This window comes from Ranitomeya variabilis, chromosome 6, assembly GCF_051348905.1.
Source record: "Ranitomeya variabilis isolate aRanVar5 chromosome 6, aRanVar5.hap1, whole genome shotgun sequence".
Classification (NCBI taxonomy): domain Eukaryota; kingdom Metazoa; phylum Chordata; class Amphibia; order Anura; family Dendrobatidae; genus Ranitomeya; species Ranitomeya variabilis.
Window position 1 is genome coordinate 23,164,621 of NC_135237.1, and position 18,607 is coordinate 23,183,227.

General features: G+C 44.3%; 1 protein-coding gene across 6 annotated transcripts in view; it reads right to left on the reverse strand.

Annotated features, from left to right (window-relative positions):
* The window catches only part of BZW2 (basic leucine zipper and W2 domains 2), a 50,648-nt gene that overhangs the window by 8,610 nt on the left and 23,431 nt on the right, over nucleotides 1-18,607 (reverse strand). For 5 of the 6 annotated variants that reach the window (XM_077268051.1, XM_077268053.1, XM_077268054.1 and 2 more), the window contains exons 3-8: nucleotides 17,269-17,445; nucleotides 5,598-5,701; nucleotides 4,974-5,039; nucleotides 4,584-4,719; nucleotides 4,067-4,176; nucleotides 313-483 (exon numbers count right to left, since the gene is read on the reverse strand). In XM_077268051.1, the coding sequence (XP_077124166.1) occupies nucleotides 313-483; nucleotides 4,067-4,176; nucleotides 4,584-4,719; nucleotides 4,974-5,039; nucleotides 5,598-5,701; nucleotides 17,269-17,445 (764 nt within the window). Of the gene's footprint in view, nucleotides 1-312; nucleotides 484-4,066; nucleotides 4,177-4,578; nucleotides 4,720-4,973; nucleotides 5,040-5,597; nucleotides 5,702-17,268; nucleotides 17,446-18,607 lie in introns of all 6 variants that reach the window. The other variant, XM_077268055.1, reaches the window with a different exon arrangement.

An 18,607-nucleotide genomic window follows, 5' to 3' on the forward strand; every position in this document is an offset into this window, starting at 1 on the left:
CAGAGTATGGCAGTATTGTCGCATTAATTAAGCAGTAGATAAGATAGCATTTATAGGAGGCTACTACATGGGCAGTGATTAAAGACATGAGTTACTTTAGCACCATGTGGTGGTTTATAAGCAATAGTATAAATAGTATAATGTCAGTTTACTATATGGCGGTATACAGTGTGTATTGCATATTAGCACATGGCGTTATCTGGTGGGCCCTGTATGGTGCTGCAATGTTGGAAGTATTGTATGTGCACTGTATGGCGGCATTATGTGCCATTTCCAGCTCGCCATGTGCGGAGTTATTAGTAAAAACGTTACCTCTTTGATAGGACATTCTTCAGACAAACGTTCCTGAAGCTCCTTCTGCAGTTCCTTCCGTGTTCCCAGAGATTGCTGGACCCTCAGAAAATCAGAGAGCTCTTTAAGGTCGGCATCAGTGAAATACTTAGAGAAATGTTCAACTGTCTGCCGATTGGTTGGAAACAGCTCCTAAGGCGTCAATAATGCAGTGATCAGAGACGAATATACCGGTGTGAGATATATACTACAGCTGGTCATAAGAATGTCATGGTATAAACGAGTGTGTTAGCAGTATGTAGTTATGTACATAGTTTGTATGTAGTATATACATAGGGAGCAGTATTATAGTAGTTATATTCTTGTACATAGGAGCAGTATTATAGTAGTTATATTCTTGTACATAGAGGCAGTATTATAGTAGTTATATTCTTGTACATAAGAGCAGTATTATAGTAGTTATATTCTTGTACATAGGAGCAGTATTATAGTAGCTATATTCTTGTACATAGAGGCAGTATTATAGTAGTTATATTCTTGTACATAAGAGCAGTATTATAGTAGTTATATTCTTGTACATAGGGGGAAGTATTATAGTAGTTATATTCTTGTACATAGGGGGCAGTATTATAGTAGTTATATTCTTGTACATAGAGGCAGTATTATAGTAGTTATATTCTTGTACATAGGAGCAGTATTATAGTAGTTATATTCTTGTACATAGAGGCAGTATTATAGTAGTTATATTCTTGTACATAGGGGCAGTATTATAGTAGTTATATTCTTGTACATAGGAGCAGTATTATAGTAGTTATATTCTTGTACATAGGAGCAGTATTATAGTAGCTATATTCTTGTACATAGGGGCAGTATTATAGTAGTTATATTCTTGTACATAGGGAGCAGTATTATAGTAGTTATATTCTTGTACATAGGGGCAGTATTATAGTAGTTATATTCTTGTACATAGGGGCAGTATTATAGTAGTTATATTCTTGTACATAGGGAGCAGTATTATAGTAGTTATATTCTTGTACATAGAGGCAGTATTATAGTAGTTATATTGTTGTACATAGGAGCGGTATTATAGTAGTTATATTCTTGTACATAAGAGCAGTATTATAGTAGTTCTATTCTTGTACATAGGAGCGGTATTATAGTAGTTCTATTCTTCTACATAGGGAGCAGTATAATACTAGTTATATTCCTGTACATAGGGGGCAGTATTATAGTAGTTATATTCTTGTACATAGGAGCAGTATTATAGTAGTTATATTCTTGTACATAGGGGCAGTATTATAGTAGTTATATTCTTGTATATAGGGGCAGTATTATAGTAGTTATATTCTTGTACATAGAGGCAGTATTATAGTAGTTATATTCTTGTACATAGGAGCAGTATTATAGTAGTTATATTCTTGTACATAGGAGCAGTATTATAGTAGTTATATTTTTGTACATAGGGAGCAGTATTATAGTAGTTCTATTCTTGTACATAGGAGCAGTATTATAGTAGCTATACTAGTGTATATAGGGAGCAGTATTATAGTAGTTATATTCTTCTACATAGGGAGCAGTATTATAGTAGTTATATTAATCTACACAGGAGCAGTATTATAGTATTTGCCGTATATACTCGAGTATAAGCCAAGATTTTCAGCCCATTTTTTTTAGGCTAAAAGTGCCCCTCTCAGCTTATACTCGAGTCATTGTCCCAGGGGGTTGGCGGAGGAGCGGCAGCTGTCCATCATAGTCACCTGCTCCCGGAGCGTCTCTGCATGTCCGGGCTTCTCTGGTGCCTGCAGCTCTTCCTGTGTTCAGCGGTCACGTGGTACCGCTCATTACAGTAATGAATATGGACACGACTCCACTCCCATAGGGGTGAAGCCGCATATTCATTACTTTAATGAGAGGTACCAGTGACCGCTGAACACAGGATCAAACTACCGGCACCATCGCATCGGAGAAGCAGAGACCGCGCCGGGAGGGTGAGTATAACGGGGGGAGGGTGAGCCATGCGATATTCACCTGTCCCCGTTCCACCGCCGCGCTCAGTCTTCCGCGTCCTCTGGCTGTGACGTTCAGGTCAGAGGGCACAATGACTTGTTTAGCGTGCGCGCCCTCTGCCTGAACAGTCACTGCAGAGACGGAAGACAGAGCGGCGCACGGCGGTGGAACGGGGACAGGTGAATATCGCAAGTGCTGGTGTCTGCGCCTGCTCAGGACAAGAGGGGAGTATGTCATTTTTTTTTTTTTCACTCACAGCAGCAGCATATGGGGCATAATATTCTATGGAGCATCTAATGGGGCCATAATCCACCTTTGTGCAGCATTATATGGGGCGTATTTTGTATGAAGTATCTTATGGGGCCCATCATGAACTGCATGGAGCATTATATGGGACTCCTGATTCAATATGGATATTCAAAAACACTTAACCTACTGATATCTCAATTAATTTTACTTTTATTGGTAACTTTTTATTCTTGAAATTTACCAGTAACTGCTGCATTTCCCACCCTAGGCTTATACGTGAGTCAATAAGTTTTCCCAGTTTTTTGAGGCAAAATTAGGGGTCTCGGCTTATACTCGGGTATATACAGTATATTCCTGTACATAGAGGGCAGTATTATAGCAGTTATATTCTTGTACATAGGGGCAGTATTATAGTAGTTATATTCTTGTACATAGGGGCAGTATTATAGTAGTTATATTCTTGTATTAAGGAGCAGTATTATAGTAGTTATATTCTTGTACATAGGGAGCAGTATTATAGTAGTTATATTCTTGTACATAGGAGCAGTATTATAGTAGTTATATTCTTGTACATAGGAGCAGTATTATAGTAGTTATATTCTTGTATATAGGGGCAGTATTATAGTAGTTATAGTCTTGTACATAGGAGCAGTATTATAGTAGTTATATTCTTGTACATAGGAGCAGTATTATAGTAGTTATATTCTTGTACATAGGAGCAGTATTATAGTAGTTATATTCTTGTACATAGGGAGCAGTATTATAGTAGTTATATTCTTGTACATAGGGAGCAGTATTATAGTAGTTATATTCTTGTACATAGGAGCAGTAGTATAGTAGTTATATTCTTGTATATAGGAGCAGTATTATAGTAGTTATATTCTTGTACATAGGGAGCAGTATTATAGTAGTTATATTCTTGTACATAGGAGCAGTAGTATAGTAGTTATATTCTTGTACATAGGGAGCAGTATTATAGTAGTTATATTCTTGTACATAGGGAGCAGTATTATAGTAGTTATATTCTTGTACATAGGAGCAGTAGTATAGTATTTATATTGTTGTACATAGGAGCAGTATTATAGTATTTATATTATTGTACATAGGTGCCGTATTATAGTAGTTATATTGTTGTACATAGGAGCAGTATTATAGTAGTTATATTCTTGTACATAGGGGCAGTATTATATTAGTTATATTCTTATACATAGGAGCAGTATTATAGTAGTTATATTCTTGTATATAGGAGCAGTATTATAGTAGTTATATTCTTGTACATAGGGAGCAGTATTATAGTAGTTATATTCTTGTATATAGGAGCAGTATTATAGTAGTTATATTCTTATACATAGGAGCAGTATTATAGTAGTTATATTCTTGTATATAGGAGCAGTATTATAGTAGTTATATTCTTGTATATATGAGTAGTATTAAAGTAGTTATATTCTTCTACATAGGGGGCACTATTCTTTAAGTGTTTGAACATTCGGTTACATTGGAGTCATAGATATATACTGACTAGTAGTCTTTTATCCAGATTGGCTTTTCTTAAGGATGATGTCACAGAATTTGCATCCTTCTCAGACATCCATGCCTTGAAGAGTTTTACAGCAAAAGACGCAGAAATACCTGAGATGGGAGTGAAGCAAGAAGAAGCGATAACAGGGGCTGTGGACATCTTTCTCATACTGTGCTCCTGCCTACTGGAAATTGAGACCTGCTACCCCCTAAGTGATAAACTAATCTGAGTCTGAGCACTAGGAGGAGTTAGGGGACGGGGCAGATACACTGGGTGACCATGGTATATTCTCTCTTCCAGACCTGAGTGAGGACAGGACTGCATGTGAAGAGTGATGGGCACCGGCTACTTTTTTGCTCAAATCATAAGTTGCAAAATATATAGAAAATGGTAACTAGCACATGGTGCGAAAAAATTTTTCCTGCAGCTTTGGTGGTGACTGGAGTAGAACAACAGAAATCAATCTAAGAAACGTAAATGAAACCTGCTGCCAGTTGTGGACACGTCCATACCGTACCTTCTTTGACTATATTTTCGGTAAACAAGCTTGTTAAAATTGTGGCTGGGAGCGTTCCACCGGCCAGCAAGATGCCGGTGAGCACGGCTAACTTCGTTTGCTCCGCTTCGGAAAACGCCTTGAGAAAAAGCAGGAGCTGCACAAAGACAAAAGACACCGTGTGAGCCCCTCTAGCTTTTTCTGGTGTGAGTGGGCTGGCAATGTTTAATGTCATGTGGTTCCGAAAACTGGACCTTCACCCCACTGTTAGTATTTTAGAATGCGGGGCGCCAGGTTGTGCATAGCTCTATACTTCTACTAGTGGCCATGTTTGGTACTGCAATTCGTTCAAAATATTGCTTCCAATCTTTTAGCAAGCCGGCCCTTTAAGTGTTTTAGGTTCCTTGTTACCTTTTTGATTTCGTCTTCAAACGCTTTCTCCAGGTATTTATATCTTCTGATCAGTTTGCTGAATACCTAGAAAACAAAAGAAAGGACAGGCGAGTGGTAGGGTGCGACGGAGTAATGTCGAATAGAGCTAAAGGGTATTCTTCTGCACCAAAGTCTGGGAAAAGTACGGTCAAGCAATCCAACAGGAGGCATTCACATGGCCTGTAAATCCGAGCACGGCCATTTTCTACCACCCATATGGGCATGTCCATTTCATTCATACCAAATACTTGAAAAAAAGAAAAGAAATAACACATCCAAATACCAGATTAGCAGGAAAAATAATGAAGTAGATGTATAGTTTCCAAAAACTGTTCCAACAGATGCTGAGTAAACAGTCAAAAAGTAGGTCACATTCAACGCACCTTACAACCTGTATAAAATCTAGAATGACTCATTAAAAGAAAGTGCAAGAAATATTACAGCTTTTGCAATGTACATGCACTGTCACATTTATCATCAACATATTGACTGCTTCCATATTAACTTTCTGAATGATTTTCCATGCACAAACTTGAAAGAAAAAAAGGCATTGGGTCACAGTTGTCCTGATTAAGGTGACCCCTCCTGGCACACAGGCGTTACCTGGGCATAATTTCGCATGGTCTCATAGTCCTCATTTGCTCCAAAGACACAGTGAACGGTCACCTTGGTTTTGTCTCCATCATCGATTCGTGTGCCTCCCGGAGCTAAGAACAAGAAATGGATCAATAAAGAAACTTCCAGTAGGAAGACGACGGCTACCAAACTTAGCCATTTGTAAGAATTATACATGATAACTTACAGGAATGACACAATAAAACAAGAAGAATTCCATGTAATTTACAATGAGCCCAAAAAGCAAGAAGTTCATGGATTTCACTAATAAACCAGCAGTGACACTGCCAACAAATGTAATTTTAGAGATTTATTTACTTTCCTTTTTCCCTGATTTGTAACTTGCAGCTCAGAAATACAGTGAAAAGCATCTCCAGGCTGTCAGGCTTCCCATTACAAATAAGGCCTTATTACTGATCCCCAGCAGTCAGGTCACCTCCAGCTGCCATCACCCCAATAAGTTTAGCATAAGAGCAGTTTGCAGCGTCATCAGATTCTGACAGGGACATGACTGCTCTCACTCCATCTCTAGACTACATTTTTTGTCTCCTCCTTTTCTCTCCAGGTCGGTGTCCTCGTCCTAAGTCATGGTTTTTCTGCCCCAGCAATCTGCAAGTGGCCTACAGGTCAAGGAGGGAAAAGAATCTATATCCCTATATACCTTTCTGCAGGATATAACTTTTTTTAATCCCTTTCCATGTTTTACATGGGTGTTTATTTTTGTAGTTATATGTTTTTTTGTCTTCTGGAACTCTGTGTGAATTGTGAAGTTTAATTGGCACTAGCACTTTCACAGTACTATACAGTATATATACTTACTTTATTCACTGCCGCATTTATGTCCCTTCCCTCTTTCCCCTTTGTTAGACAATACATATTACATTAATTCTTCACCTTTTTATTTTTGTGTTCCCAATTCAGATTGGGACAGAGTGTAAATTTTGAGCCTCATGAGGACATATAGGAACGACAGAATTAAACCTGAAGAGTCCCATGTAATTAACAATGAGCCCAAAAAACAAGAAGTTCATGGATTTCACAAATAAACCTGTAGCGACACTGCCAACAAATGTAAGTTAAGACTTTTATTTCCTTATTTCCGTGGGATGGAGCAAAGGATTTGTAACTTGCAGCTCAGAAATACTGTGAAAAGCATCTCCAGGCTGTCAGGCTTCCCATTACAAATAAGGCCTTATTACTGGTCCCCAGCAGTCAGGTCACCACCACCTGCCATCACCCCCATAAGTTTAGCAGAACTGCATTTAGCAGCTTCATCTGATTCTGACAGAGACATGACTGCTCTCACTCCATCTCTAGAGACAAAACCAGCTTTAGACTATTTCCCACATAACACCTGCCGGACGGAAAACTAATAGAGTGGTAAGACGTGACATTGTAGACCCTTAATAAAGGACACTGCTCGTACAGCACCATTATATTCGAGAACATTACAGGTAATAACCCTACCATCGGAAGAACTGAAGAAAAAAATTAAGTTACATATAAAAATGATATATGGATAAGGAATCTTCCCAAGCAGCATTATAGTAGTTATATTCTTTTGTATATAGACGCAGTATTATAGTAGTTATATTCTTGTACATAGGGGCAGTATTATAGTAGTTATATTCTTGTACACAGGGGCAGTATTATAGTAGTTATATTCTTGTACATAGGGGCAGTATTATAGTAGTTATATTCTTGTACATAGGGGGCAGTATTATAGTAGTTATATTCTTGTATATAGGAGCAGTATTATAGTAGTTATATTCTTGTACACAGGGGTAGTATTATAGTGTCGCGCCCCGCTCCACCGCCGCAGGGCCGAGGGGTACCCGGTACCGGGCCTCTGAGTCTCTGCTTCTGGGGTTGTCACGGCGGCTAGGCCCCGGCCCGTGACCCTGCCGTGGGGCGCACAGTAGAATGAAGGTGTGGGTGTTGGTAGTGATGATAGCGATGTAGCGGTGTAGTTGTGGGGTGCAGGTCGCAGTAAATAACAAGGACACCAGGTTGCAGTCTCTTTACCTCTTTACTGGAGATCTCTGAGTCCTCAGTCCAGAACACGGTTCACCAGGCTACGCAAGTCCAGCCGGTCCAATGGCACCTCCAGAGTCCTCCTCTCAGGTGGAAATCTGTGCCTTCCTTCTAGCGCTATGTGTTGTAGTCCTTCCCTGCTGTGCTCACGGAAAGTGACCCCACAACGGTTGTGTCTGTTTCTTAAGTTCCCTCACAACTCGATTTGATGTTCCTCTGTAATCCACCCCTCCCTGTATTCAGGTTGGAATGGCACCCGTTTGTCAGGTAGGCCTGGAGTTCTTCCGGGACCCTAGAGACGCCCCTCTCCCGCAATTGCCCCCCAAGACTTCATAGGTGATATGTGGTAGACAGCCCGCCTGAGACCGACTGTCCTGCCGCTGTTTGGAGTATGGCTTGAAGCTGTATTCTAATCCACTCCCTCGGCGTTCCGGCCACCGGTATTGCGCCTCAGCAGGGTGCTGCCTCTTTCAACAAAACCCCTGCTGGTATTCTCCTTCTGCTTGATCTCGTTTCTCACTCAGCACAATCTGCCTCGCTTCTAGTCCTTTCTTGGGCACCGCCGCTAAGCTGAGCAGGCACGGTCCCGTTACGTTCTCTCAATGCCAAGCCTCTGCCAGGATCCCACCCCTGGCAGAGACCCTACAGTCTCTCCCTTCACAACACCCTCTGCCACAGGGTGTTGCTCTGTTCAATCCCGTCAGCGTTCTCTCTAACTTCCTGCCTGACCCCCAGTTTATCCACTATGGTGGGGAGTGGCCTAATGAATAGCACCCTTAGCTCCCCCCGGAGGCCCTGCTGTGAAACATATTGGTGTCTGTGATACCTGATTGGAGGAACTCCTTCAGTGCCATCGAACGTACCATGGCTCCCCTTAGTGGCAGAGCCACAGTACTGCAACGACCAGGACTCTGGAGCGCTGCACTCCCCCCTGGTTAAACACAGTACTCCGGGACTGGGAAGAAAAACAACAATACAGATTAGCAAACAGACATACAATTTTGTTGAGTGCAAAACAATAAGTATACTTGAACAGGCTTCCCTTTATGGGAGGTGAGGACACTTTTAACGTTACAAACATAGTCAACATTATAAATTACAGGCTACACAACTCCTGTTACCCAACCGGGTATTCTACTTAGTGCAAATTCTGGAACAATAAATTAACATTGCCTTTAAGAAACATACACTCTTAGTTTACCAAAGGCCTTCCTATAATCACATTACAGGGTAGGGTAACTTCACATTCTCCTACTTTGAACCTGCAGGACCGCCTGTCCCTATGGCACCAGACCTACTGCCTCTCCTTTCTTTTACAGGACCGCCCCGTTCAGCCAGGGCCTACTGCCTTTCGCTACTATACATAGTATAGACATAACATTCCTTTCGTTTAAAGAACTCTGAGCCAGCTCTACTCGGCTCCTTTAAGGACTCACTCTCTAACCCCTACGGGTTCGCTTTCTGTCCTTAGTAACAAAGTAACTTTCTATGGGGACGCAGGGTTTACCTTCTATCCTCACCTTCATCATTACTTCTTTACTTTCAACTATGCAGATCTCTACTTCTACCCCTGCGGGCTCTCTGCATCTTTTCCTTTCACAAAACATTATTTTCAGATTTCACAATTCAAACAATTTAAACACATAACTTTTCATGTAAAACAGTTACATTCTTTCTCAAAGCATCATCATATTACCGTTCTAAAACAGTATCGCTTTCAAGTTCAATTCCACACATCCCCTTTAAGAGGGGACCAAGCCTTTCTGAGGTAGCTCGTCTTCTCAGCCTACCAGTCCACGCAAAGGCTCCGGAATGGCATCTTCGCAAAGTGTCTTTTAACTAAAACCAGTAGGAAAGGTATCTTCGCAAAGTGTCTTTTAACTAAAACCAGTAGGAAAGGTATCTTCGCAAAGTGTCTTTTAACTAAAACCAGTAGGAGGCACCCTTAAGAAGGTGCAACTATTTACAAGGAAGTTCGAATCATGCACAGTCCATGATTACTGCAGTTTGTGTAAAACTTCTGGAAAACAACAATAGTGACCCCGGGTCAACAAAGGGGTCACCTTTTAAAGTTTACCCTGGACGGGTTTAGCAACAAACAATCAGGAACAGTTAAAGGAAAACTATTTACATTTTTTATAAAGCAATAAAATCTTACTCTTCTTTCAGAAGTTTCCATGAGGCGCCACCTGGCGGGCGGACCCCTGTAATTCAGGTTTCAGGTCCACCCCCGCGGCCAGATACACCCCATGGGTTCGGGTCTGTTGCACGACCAGGTCGTGCGCGGCGATAAAGGTCTGTGTCCCCACTTCCCTCTGTGCCGGTACATCAGGGACATTGATCACCCGAAAAGGAACCTCTTTAGCCACTACAGTGGTTACGGCGATCGGGCGGCTGATCGCAAGTTCTGTGGTCGGGCAGGTGGGGGCGACCAGGGTGGTTACAGGTCGATCACACGGTGGCACTTTGGCTACAGGGGCTGGTTTCTCTTTCTTGTAGACGTTCAGGGCGAACCACCCCTTTTCCCCAAAATGCCGGGTGTAAGTAACACTGTCCCCCGGATAGAGGTCTCGATCGGGGTGACCCTCTCTAAGGTGTGACTCGACATCCCGTCGGTTAACAAAGACCTCCGCATATAGCCCCGGCTCTTTGATGAAACCCCAGCCTCCTTGGAGTTTAAAGGTGGTGACGATGCCCTGCCTGCGCGGGGCCTGGTGAGTGGTGGGGTCCTTACGGGCCCGGTCCTTGACCGCCAAATCTTTTTGATGGTAGGCCTCCCGTCTAGCCTGATGTGTCTTCTCCTCCTCCCGCCACCGTTGTTCTAGCTGGATCTGGTACTCTTCCCAGCTTAGGGCCTGTACCATTTCTCCCCTCTGGGTTTCCACCCCGGGGAACCCCATAAGGTTGGATCCAGGGTTCACCCAGCGACACACCGTGCGCTCCGCACTAACCTCGCACGGTAAGGGGGTAGGAGTGATTGGGGCTCGCATACGATGTTCCATGCCCGTGGCTTCCTCCCAGGGTAACAGACGCTGAAGTCTATGGGTTCCCGGGAGAGGTGGTGCCGCTACGGGGCCCACTAATACACCCTCGGCTGGCGGGGCAGGATCGGCGGACTCACCCACTGGTACGGATCCACTTTCCGCGACAGGTCCCGCTGGTCCTTCCAGTGAGAGCTCCGATGTCCGAAAATCCTCTGCCGGCACCACCGGGTGCGGGGCCTGGACCTTCACGTTCAGTTGGAGGAGCTGGTTATATAAGTCCTCCATCTTGGCTCTCAAGAATCTGGTGTTATCCACGGAAGACAGGCTGCTGGGCTCATCCGGGTAGTCAGGGGAGGCTTCTACTTCAACCCCGCTGTCGGGTTCGGAGCTGCTGGCCATAGCGTCCTCCACGTGGGTCGCTTCCTGGTCTTTTTCCCGCTCTCTCCTTCGTGAGCAGTTTCGTTTTCTCTGCCTCCGCCCCCCATTAAGGATTAGGAGGCGGATCTCTGCTGCTGACGGACACGTCCTCACCGTGCAGAAATACTTAGACTGGGCGGCCATTATTCTTCGCGCTCTCCAGCTTGTCTACGCCCACTCCACGCCCCTCTTCTCTTCCTGCGCTCTCCTCAGCGCTGCAATGGCGGCGGATTTTGGCGGCAAATGGCACAACACACAGTCCTCTCAATAAAGTACAGTTCAAGCACAGTAAATCACAGTCTCTAGGCACACATGACCTGATTCTTCAGGCTTAAGTATATCCTGTTCGTGACGCCAAGTTCTGTCGCGCCCCGCTCCACCGCCGCAGGGCCGAGGGGTACCCGGTACCGGGCCTCTGAGTCTCTGCTTCTGGGGTTGTCACGGCGGCTAGGCCCCGGCCCGTGACCCTGCCGTGGGGCGCACAGTAGAATGAAGGTGTGGGTGTTGGTAGTGATGATAGCGATGTAGCGGTGCAGTTGTGGGGTGCAGGTCGCAGTAAATAACAAGGACACCAGGTTGCAGTCTCTTTACCTCTTTACTGGAGATCTCTGAGTCCTCAGTCCAGAACACGGTTCACCAGGCTGCGCAAGTCCAGCCGGTCCAATGGCACCTCCAGAGTCCTCCTCTCAGGTGGAAATCTGTGCCTTCCTTCTAGCGCTATGTGTTGTAGTCCTTCCCTGCTGTGCTCACGGAAAGTGACCCCACAACGGTTGTGTCTGTTTCTTAAGTTCCCTCACAACTCGATTTGATGTTCCTCTGTAATCCACCCCTCCCTGTATTCAGGTTGGAATGGCACCCGTTTGTCAGGTAGGCCTGGAGTTCTTCCGGGACCCTAGAGACGCCCCTCTCCCGCAATTGCCCCCCAAGACTTCATAGGTGATATGTGGTAGACAGCCCGCCTGAGACCGACTGTCCTGCCGCTGTTTGGAGTATGGCTTGAAGCTGTATTCTAATCCACTCCCTCGGCGTTCCGGCCACCGGTATTGCGCCTCAGCAGGGTGCTGCCTCTTTCAACAAAACCCCTGCTGGTATTCTCCTTCTGCTTGATCTCGTTTCTCACTCAGCACAATCTGCCTCGCTTCTAGTCCTTTCTTGGGCACCGCCGCTAAGCTGAGCAGGCACGGTCCCGTTACGTTCTCTCAATGCCAAGCCTCTGCCAGGATCCCACCCCTGGCAGAGACCCTACAGTCTCTCCCTTCACAACACCCTCTGCCACAGGGTGTTGCTCTGTTCAATCCCGTCAGCGTTCTCTCTAACTTCCTGCCTGACCCCCAGTTTATCCACTATGGTGGGGAGTGGCCTAATGAATAGCACCCTTAGCTCCCCCCGGAGGCCCTGCTGTGAAACATATTGGTGTCTGTGATACCTGATTGGAGGAACTCCTTCAGTGCCATCGAACGTACCATGGCTCCCCTTAGTGGCAGAGCCACAGTACTGCAACGACCAGGACTCTGGGGCGCTGCACTAGTAGTTATATTCTTGTACATAGGGGCAGTATTATAGTAGTTATATTCTTGTATATAGGAGCAGTATTATAGTAGTTATATTCTTGTATATAGGAGCAGTATTATAGTAGTTATATTCTTGTACATAGGTGCAGTATTATAGTAGTTATATTATTGTACATAGGGGGCAGTATTATAGTAGTTACTAGATGGTGGCCCGATTCTAACCCATCGGGTATTCTAGAATATGTATGTCCACGTAGTATATTGCCCAGCCAGGTAGTATACTGCCAAGTAGTATATTGCGGAAGGTGAGTATATAATGATTTTTAATTTTTTTAAAATTATTTTTAACATTAGATGTTTTTACTATTGGCGCTGCATAGGTTGCGTCAATAGTAAAAACTTGGTCACACAGGGTTAATAGCGGCGGTAACGGAGTGCGTTACCAGCGGCATAACGCAGTCCGTTACCGCCGGCATTAACCCTGTGTGAGAGGTGACCGGAGGGGAGTATGCGGGCGCCGGGCACTGAGTGCGGGGAGTAAGGAGTGGCCATTTTCTTCCGGACTGTGCGCGTCGCTGATTGGTCGTGGCAATGGTCATGGGGGTTTTGCCACGACTAATCAGCGACTTGGATTCCTAGACAGACAGAGGCCGCGACCAATGAATATCCGTGACAGACAGAAGGACAGACAGAAAGACGGAAGTGACCTTTAGACAATTATATAGTAGATATTCTTGTATATAGATGCAGTATTATAGTAGTTACAGTACAGACCAAACGTTTGGACACACCTTCTCATTTAAAGATTTTTCTGTATTTCCATGACTATGAAAATTGTACATTCACACTGAAGGCATCAAAACTATGAATTAACACATGTGGCATTATATACTTAACAAAAAAAGTGTGAAACAACTGAAAATATGTCATACATTCTAGGTTCTTCAAAGTAGCCCCCTTTTCCATTGATGACTGCTTTGCACACTCTTGGCATTCTCTTGATGAGCTTCAAGAGGTAGTCACCGGAAATGGTCTTCCAACAATCTTGAAGGAGTTCCCAGAGATGCTTAGCACTTGTTGGCCCTTTTGCCTTCACTCTGCGGTCCAGCTCACCCCAAACCATCTCGATTTTGTTCAGGTCTGGTGACTGTGGAGGCCAGGTCATCTGGCGTAGCACCCCATCACTCTCCTTCTTGGTCAAATAGCCCTTACACAGCCTGGAGGTGCGTTTGGGCTCATTGTCCTGTTGAAAAATAAATGGTCCAACTAAACGCAGACCGGATGGAATAGCATGCCGCTGCAAGATGCTGTGGTAGCCATGCTGGTTCAGTATGCCTTCAATTTTGAAACAGGAAAGATATATATCATGGTACAGTGTTAGCCAGTAGATAGAAAAATATTTAGAATTGAGAGTCCTCAGTGGTTGATACCTTTTAATGGCTAACTGAAAAGATGGTAACAAATTGCAGCTTTCGGGACTACACAGGTCTCTTCATCAGGCAAAGACTAAAAGAAATTCTGAAGAATCACATATTTATGCACAACACAGCACAGAAAAACAAAACAAAAAACAAAAAAAAAAACCATGGATAAGACAGGTAACATGAAACAGAATTACCATGAGTGAAACAGTTATGTCCATAAATATTGGACCAGTTCTTAGATAAGGAATGTTTTATTGTCCTCTGATTGGGGTCTGGTTCTGTTGTGATGACCCCTCATAGTCTGAGGGGCAAGATCCCAGGTACTTTCAGCTGCGACACTTCTAATGTGGTGTACCTAATTATTTGTACTAAATGTCCAACTGGGGGTCTGTATGTGGGGGAGACAGGGCAAAAGCTTAGAACAAGAATGAATTCTCACCGCCACACAATAAGAGAAAAAAGAATGGATCTACCTGTGGCAATACATTTTTGTCTCCCAAATCATAACATTATGGACATGAAATTACTGGTGTTAAAAGGTAACTTCAAATCTAAGAGAGACAGAAGAGTCTGGGAATATAAACTGATGACGACCTTTGACAGCCTTAGTGCAGGAATGAATGGATTTACCGTATTTTTCGGACCATAAGACGCACCGGACCATAAGACGCACCCCAAATTTGGGGTGAAAATTGCAGAAAAAAAGATTTTTTATAAGATGGGGGTCCGTCTTATTGTCCGAATTTACAGTATCTTACCTGTGGGCTGGTGGTGGCAGAGCAGGGTCACAGGAGGCATGGTGTCGGCAGAGGTGGGGTGAGGCGGTACGGCGTGCACCTGAGCAGGGTCCCTTCCTGCTTAGGTGGGCGACGCCACGGCCTGGTGTCCATGGGAGGGTGGCAGCAGTGGTTACCGGCAGAGGTGTTGGGATGAGGAGGCACAGTGAGAGGTATGGCGTTAGAGGGGTCCCTTTCCCCGGTGAGGTGATGCAGCAGCCCGGTAATGCAGCAGAGCCGGGTGAATCCTGTTGTTACCGTGGTGGCAGAGGTGTGGAGATGAGGAGGCGCAGTGAGCGGGGTCCCTTTCCCCGGTGAGGTGATGCAGCAGCCCGGTAATGCAGCAGAGCCGGGTGAATCCTGTTGTTACCGTGGTGGCAGAGGTGTGGAGATGAGGAGGCGCAGTGAGCGGGGTCCCTTTCCCCGGTGAGGTGATGCAGCAGCCCCGGTAATGCAGCAGGGCCGGGTGAATCCTGTTGTTATCGGTGCGCGCGGCCATCTTTCTGAGGCCGCGCGTTCGCAGATGGAGCTCTGCTGCCCGGGGCTTCAGGAAAATGGCCGCCGCGATCCCCATCTGCGCATGCGCGGCATCCCACGGCCATTTTCCTGAAGCCCCGGGCAGCAGAGCTCCATCTGCGAACGCGCGGCCTCAGAAAGATGGCCGCGCGCACCGATAACAGCAGGATTCACCCGGCCCTGCTGCATTACCGGGGCTGCTGCATCACCTCACCGGGGAAAGGGACCCCGCTCACTGCGCCTCCTCATCTCCACACCTCTGCCACCACACCTCTGCCGCCGCACCTCTGCCGCCACGGTCCACGGTAAGCCTGCATTGCGAATATAAGACGCACCCCCCATTTTCCCCCCTTTTTTGGGGGGGAAAAAGTGCGTCTTATATGCCAAAAAATACGGTATGTCTTTTTACATCAACTAAGGAACTTGCCCCTCAGACTATGAGGGGTCATCACAACAGAAACAGACCCCAATCACAGGACAATAAAACATTCCTTATCTAAGAACTGGCCCAATATTTATGGACATAACTGTTTATCACTCATGGTAATTCTGCTTCATGTCACCTGTCTTATCCATGGTTTTTTTTGTTTGTTTTTTCTGTGCTATGTTGTGCATAAGTATGTGATTCTTCAGAATTTGTTTTAGTCTTTGCCTGATGAAGAGACCTGTGTAGTCTCAAAAGCTGCAATTTGTTATCATCTTTTCAGTTAGCCATTAAAAGGTATCAACCACTGAGGACTGGCAATTCTAAATATTTTTCAATTTTGAATAAATCCCCAACAGTGTCACCAGCAAAGCCCCCCACACCACCACACCTCCTCCTCCATGCTTCACGGTGGGAACCAGGCATGTAGAGTCCATCCATTCACCTTTTCTGATTCGCACAAAGACACGGTGGTTGGAAACAAAGATCTCAAATTTGGACTCATCAGACTACAGCACAGATTTCCACTGGTCTAATGTCCATTCCTTGTGTTCTTTAGCCCAAACAAGTCTCTTCTGCTTGTTGCCTGTCCTTAGCAGTGGTTTCCTAGCAGCTATTTTACCATGAAGGCCTGCTGCACAAAGTCTCCTCTTAACAGTTGTTGTAGAGATGTGTCTGCTGCTAGAACTCTGTGTGGCATTGACCTGGTCTCTAATCTGAGCTGCTGTTAACCTGCGATTTCTGAGGCTGGTGACTCGGATAAACTTATCCTCAGAAGCAGAGGTGACTCTTGGTCTTCCTTTCCTGGGGCGATCCTCATGTGAGCCAGTTTCTTTGTAGCGCTTGATGGTTTTTGCCACTGCACTTGGGGACACTTTCAAAGTTTTCCCAATTTTTTCGGAGTGACTGACCTTCATTTCTTAAAAGTAATGATGGCCACTCATTTTTCTTTACTTAGAATTTGTATTATAGCAAGAAAAAAGCAGCTAACAGTCTATTCAGTAGGACTATCAGCTGTGTATCCACCAGACTTCTGCTCAACACAACTGATGGTCCCAACCCCATTTATAAGGCAAGAAATCCCACTTATTAAACCTGACAGGGCACACCTGTGAAGTGAAGACCATTTCCGGTGACTACCTCTTGAAGCTCATCAAGAGAATGCCAAGAGTGTGCAAAGCAGTCATCAAAGCAGAAGGTGGCTACTTTGAAGAACCTAGAATATAAGACATATTTTCCGTTGTTTCACACTTTTTTGTTAAGTATATAATTCCACATGTGTTAATTCATAGTTTTGATGCCTTCAGTGTGAATTTACAATTTTCATAGTCATGAAAATACAGAAAAATCTTTAAATGAGAAGGTGTGTCCAAACTTTTGGTCTGTACTGTATATTCTTGTACATAGGGAGCAGTATTATAGCAGTTATATTCTTGTACATAGGGGTAGTATTATATTAGTTATATTCTAGTACAGAGGGGGCAAGTATTATTGTTAATTCTCGTACATAAATGTAATATTGTAGCAGGAAATGCTCCACATGACGCTGGCAGTTTTTCCCATAAGTTCTTACCCAGCATGCTCCCAGCTATGAGAATATCGAACAGTGTATCAGCATAGCGGCGATAGTCCAATCGTGATCCTGTGGTGTCAAGAAATTTGGCTACTGATTCCAATTCGTTGCCTGCTTCATTAAGTCCCTGGATGATGGTGTCCCGGAAAACTGTAGGTTCAAATTTCTCTTTTTCATCTGTATTGAAAACATGTAAAGAAAATCCAAAACAGAACAAGGAAGCAAAAGCCAAATAAAATGTAAAAATCTTTATTCACAAATGATTCTAAAAAATGGATAAGAAAGATAAAAATAGAGACACAATTACAAAGAGACTGCCTACCAGAGACATATACTGGATCATAATATGTAACAGAAAATTCTAAAAGGAACACTCAGAAGGCATTCTAGTACAGGACGTCCTGATCAAAAAATATTCATACACATAGTGGGAGTAAACACTCCTAAAGACTAGGTGACTTTCTGTAAGTCTGATAAAAAGGATATATCAGTAATCTAACAGAGGCTAAATCCTGTTAGGCCATGTGCACACGTTAAGTATTTTTCGCGTTTTTTTCGCTATAAAAACGCGAAAAAAACGCTTACATATGCCTCCCATTATTTTAAGTGTATTCCGCATTTTTTGTGCAAATGTAGCCTTTTTTTCCGCGAAAAAAATCGCATCGCGGAAAAAAAAGCAACATGTTCATTAAAATGCGGAATTGCAGGGGATTCCGCACACCTAGGGGTCCATTGATCTGCTTACTTCCCGCACGGGGCTGTGCACACCATGCGGGAAGTAAGCAGATCATGTGCGGTTGGTACCCAGGGTGGAGGAGAGGAGACTCTCCTCCACGGACTGGGCACCATATAAGTGGTCAAAAAATAAGAATTAAAATAAAAAATAGTCCTATACTCACCCTCGATGTCTTCCCGCCTCCACTGCACGCTGTCGCTTCGGTTCCTGTAGCTGATGTGCGGTGAAGGACCTTGCCGATGACGTCACTGTCCTGTGATTGGTCGTGAGCGGTCATGTGATCGCTCACGTGACCGTGACGTCACGGAAGGTCCTGCGCGCACAGACCAGCTATAGGAAGAGGAACGGACGCCGGTGAGGAGATGTCTGGGTGAGTATAACCATTTTTTTTTATTATTTTTAAACATTCTATCTTTTACTATAGATGCTGCATAAGCTGCATCTATAGTAAAAAGTTGGTCACACTTGTCAAAGAGTATGTTTGACAAGTGTGACCAACTTGTCAGTCAGTTTTCCAAGCGATGCTACAGATCGCTTGGAAAACTTTAGCATTCTGCAAGCTAATTACGCTTGCAGAATGCTAAAAAAAACGCGAAAAAAACG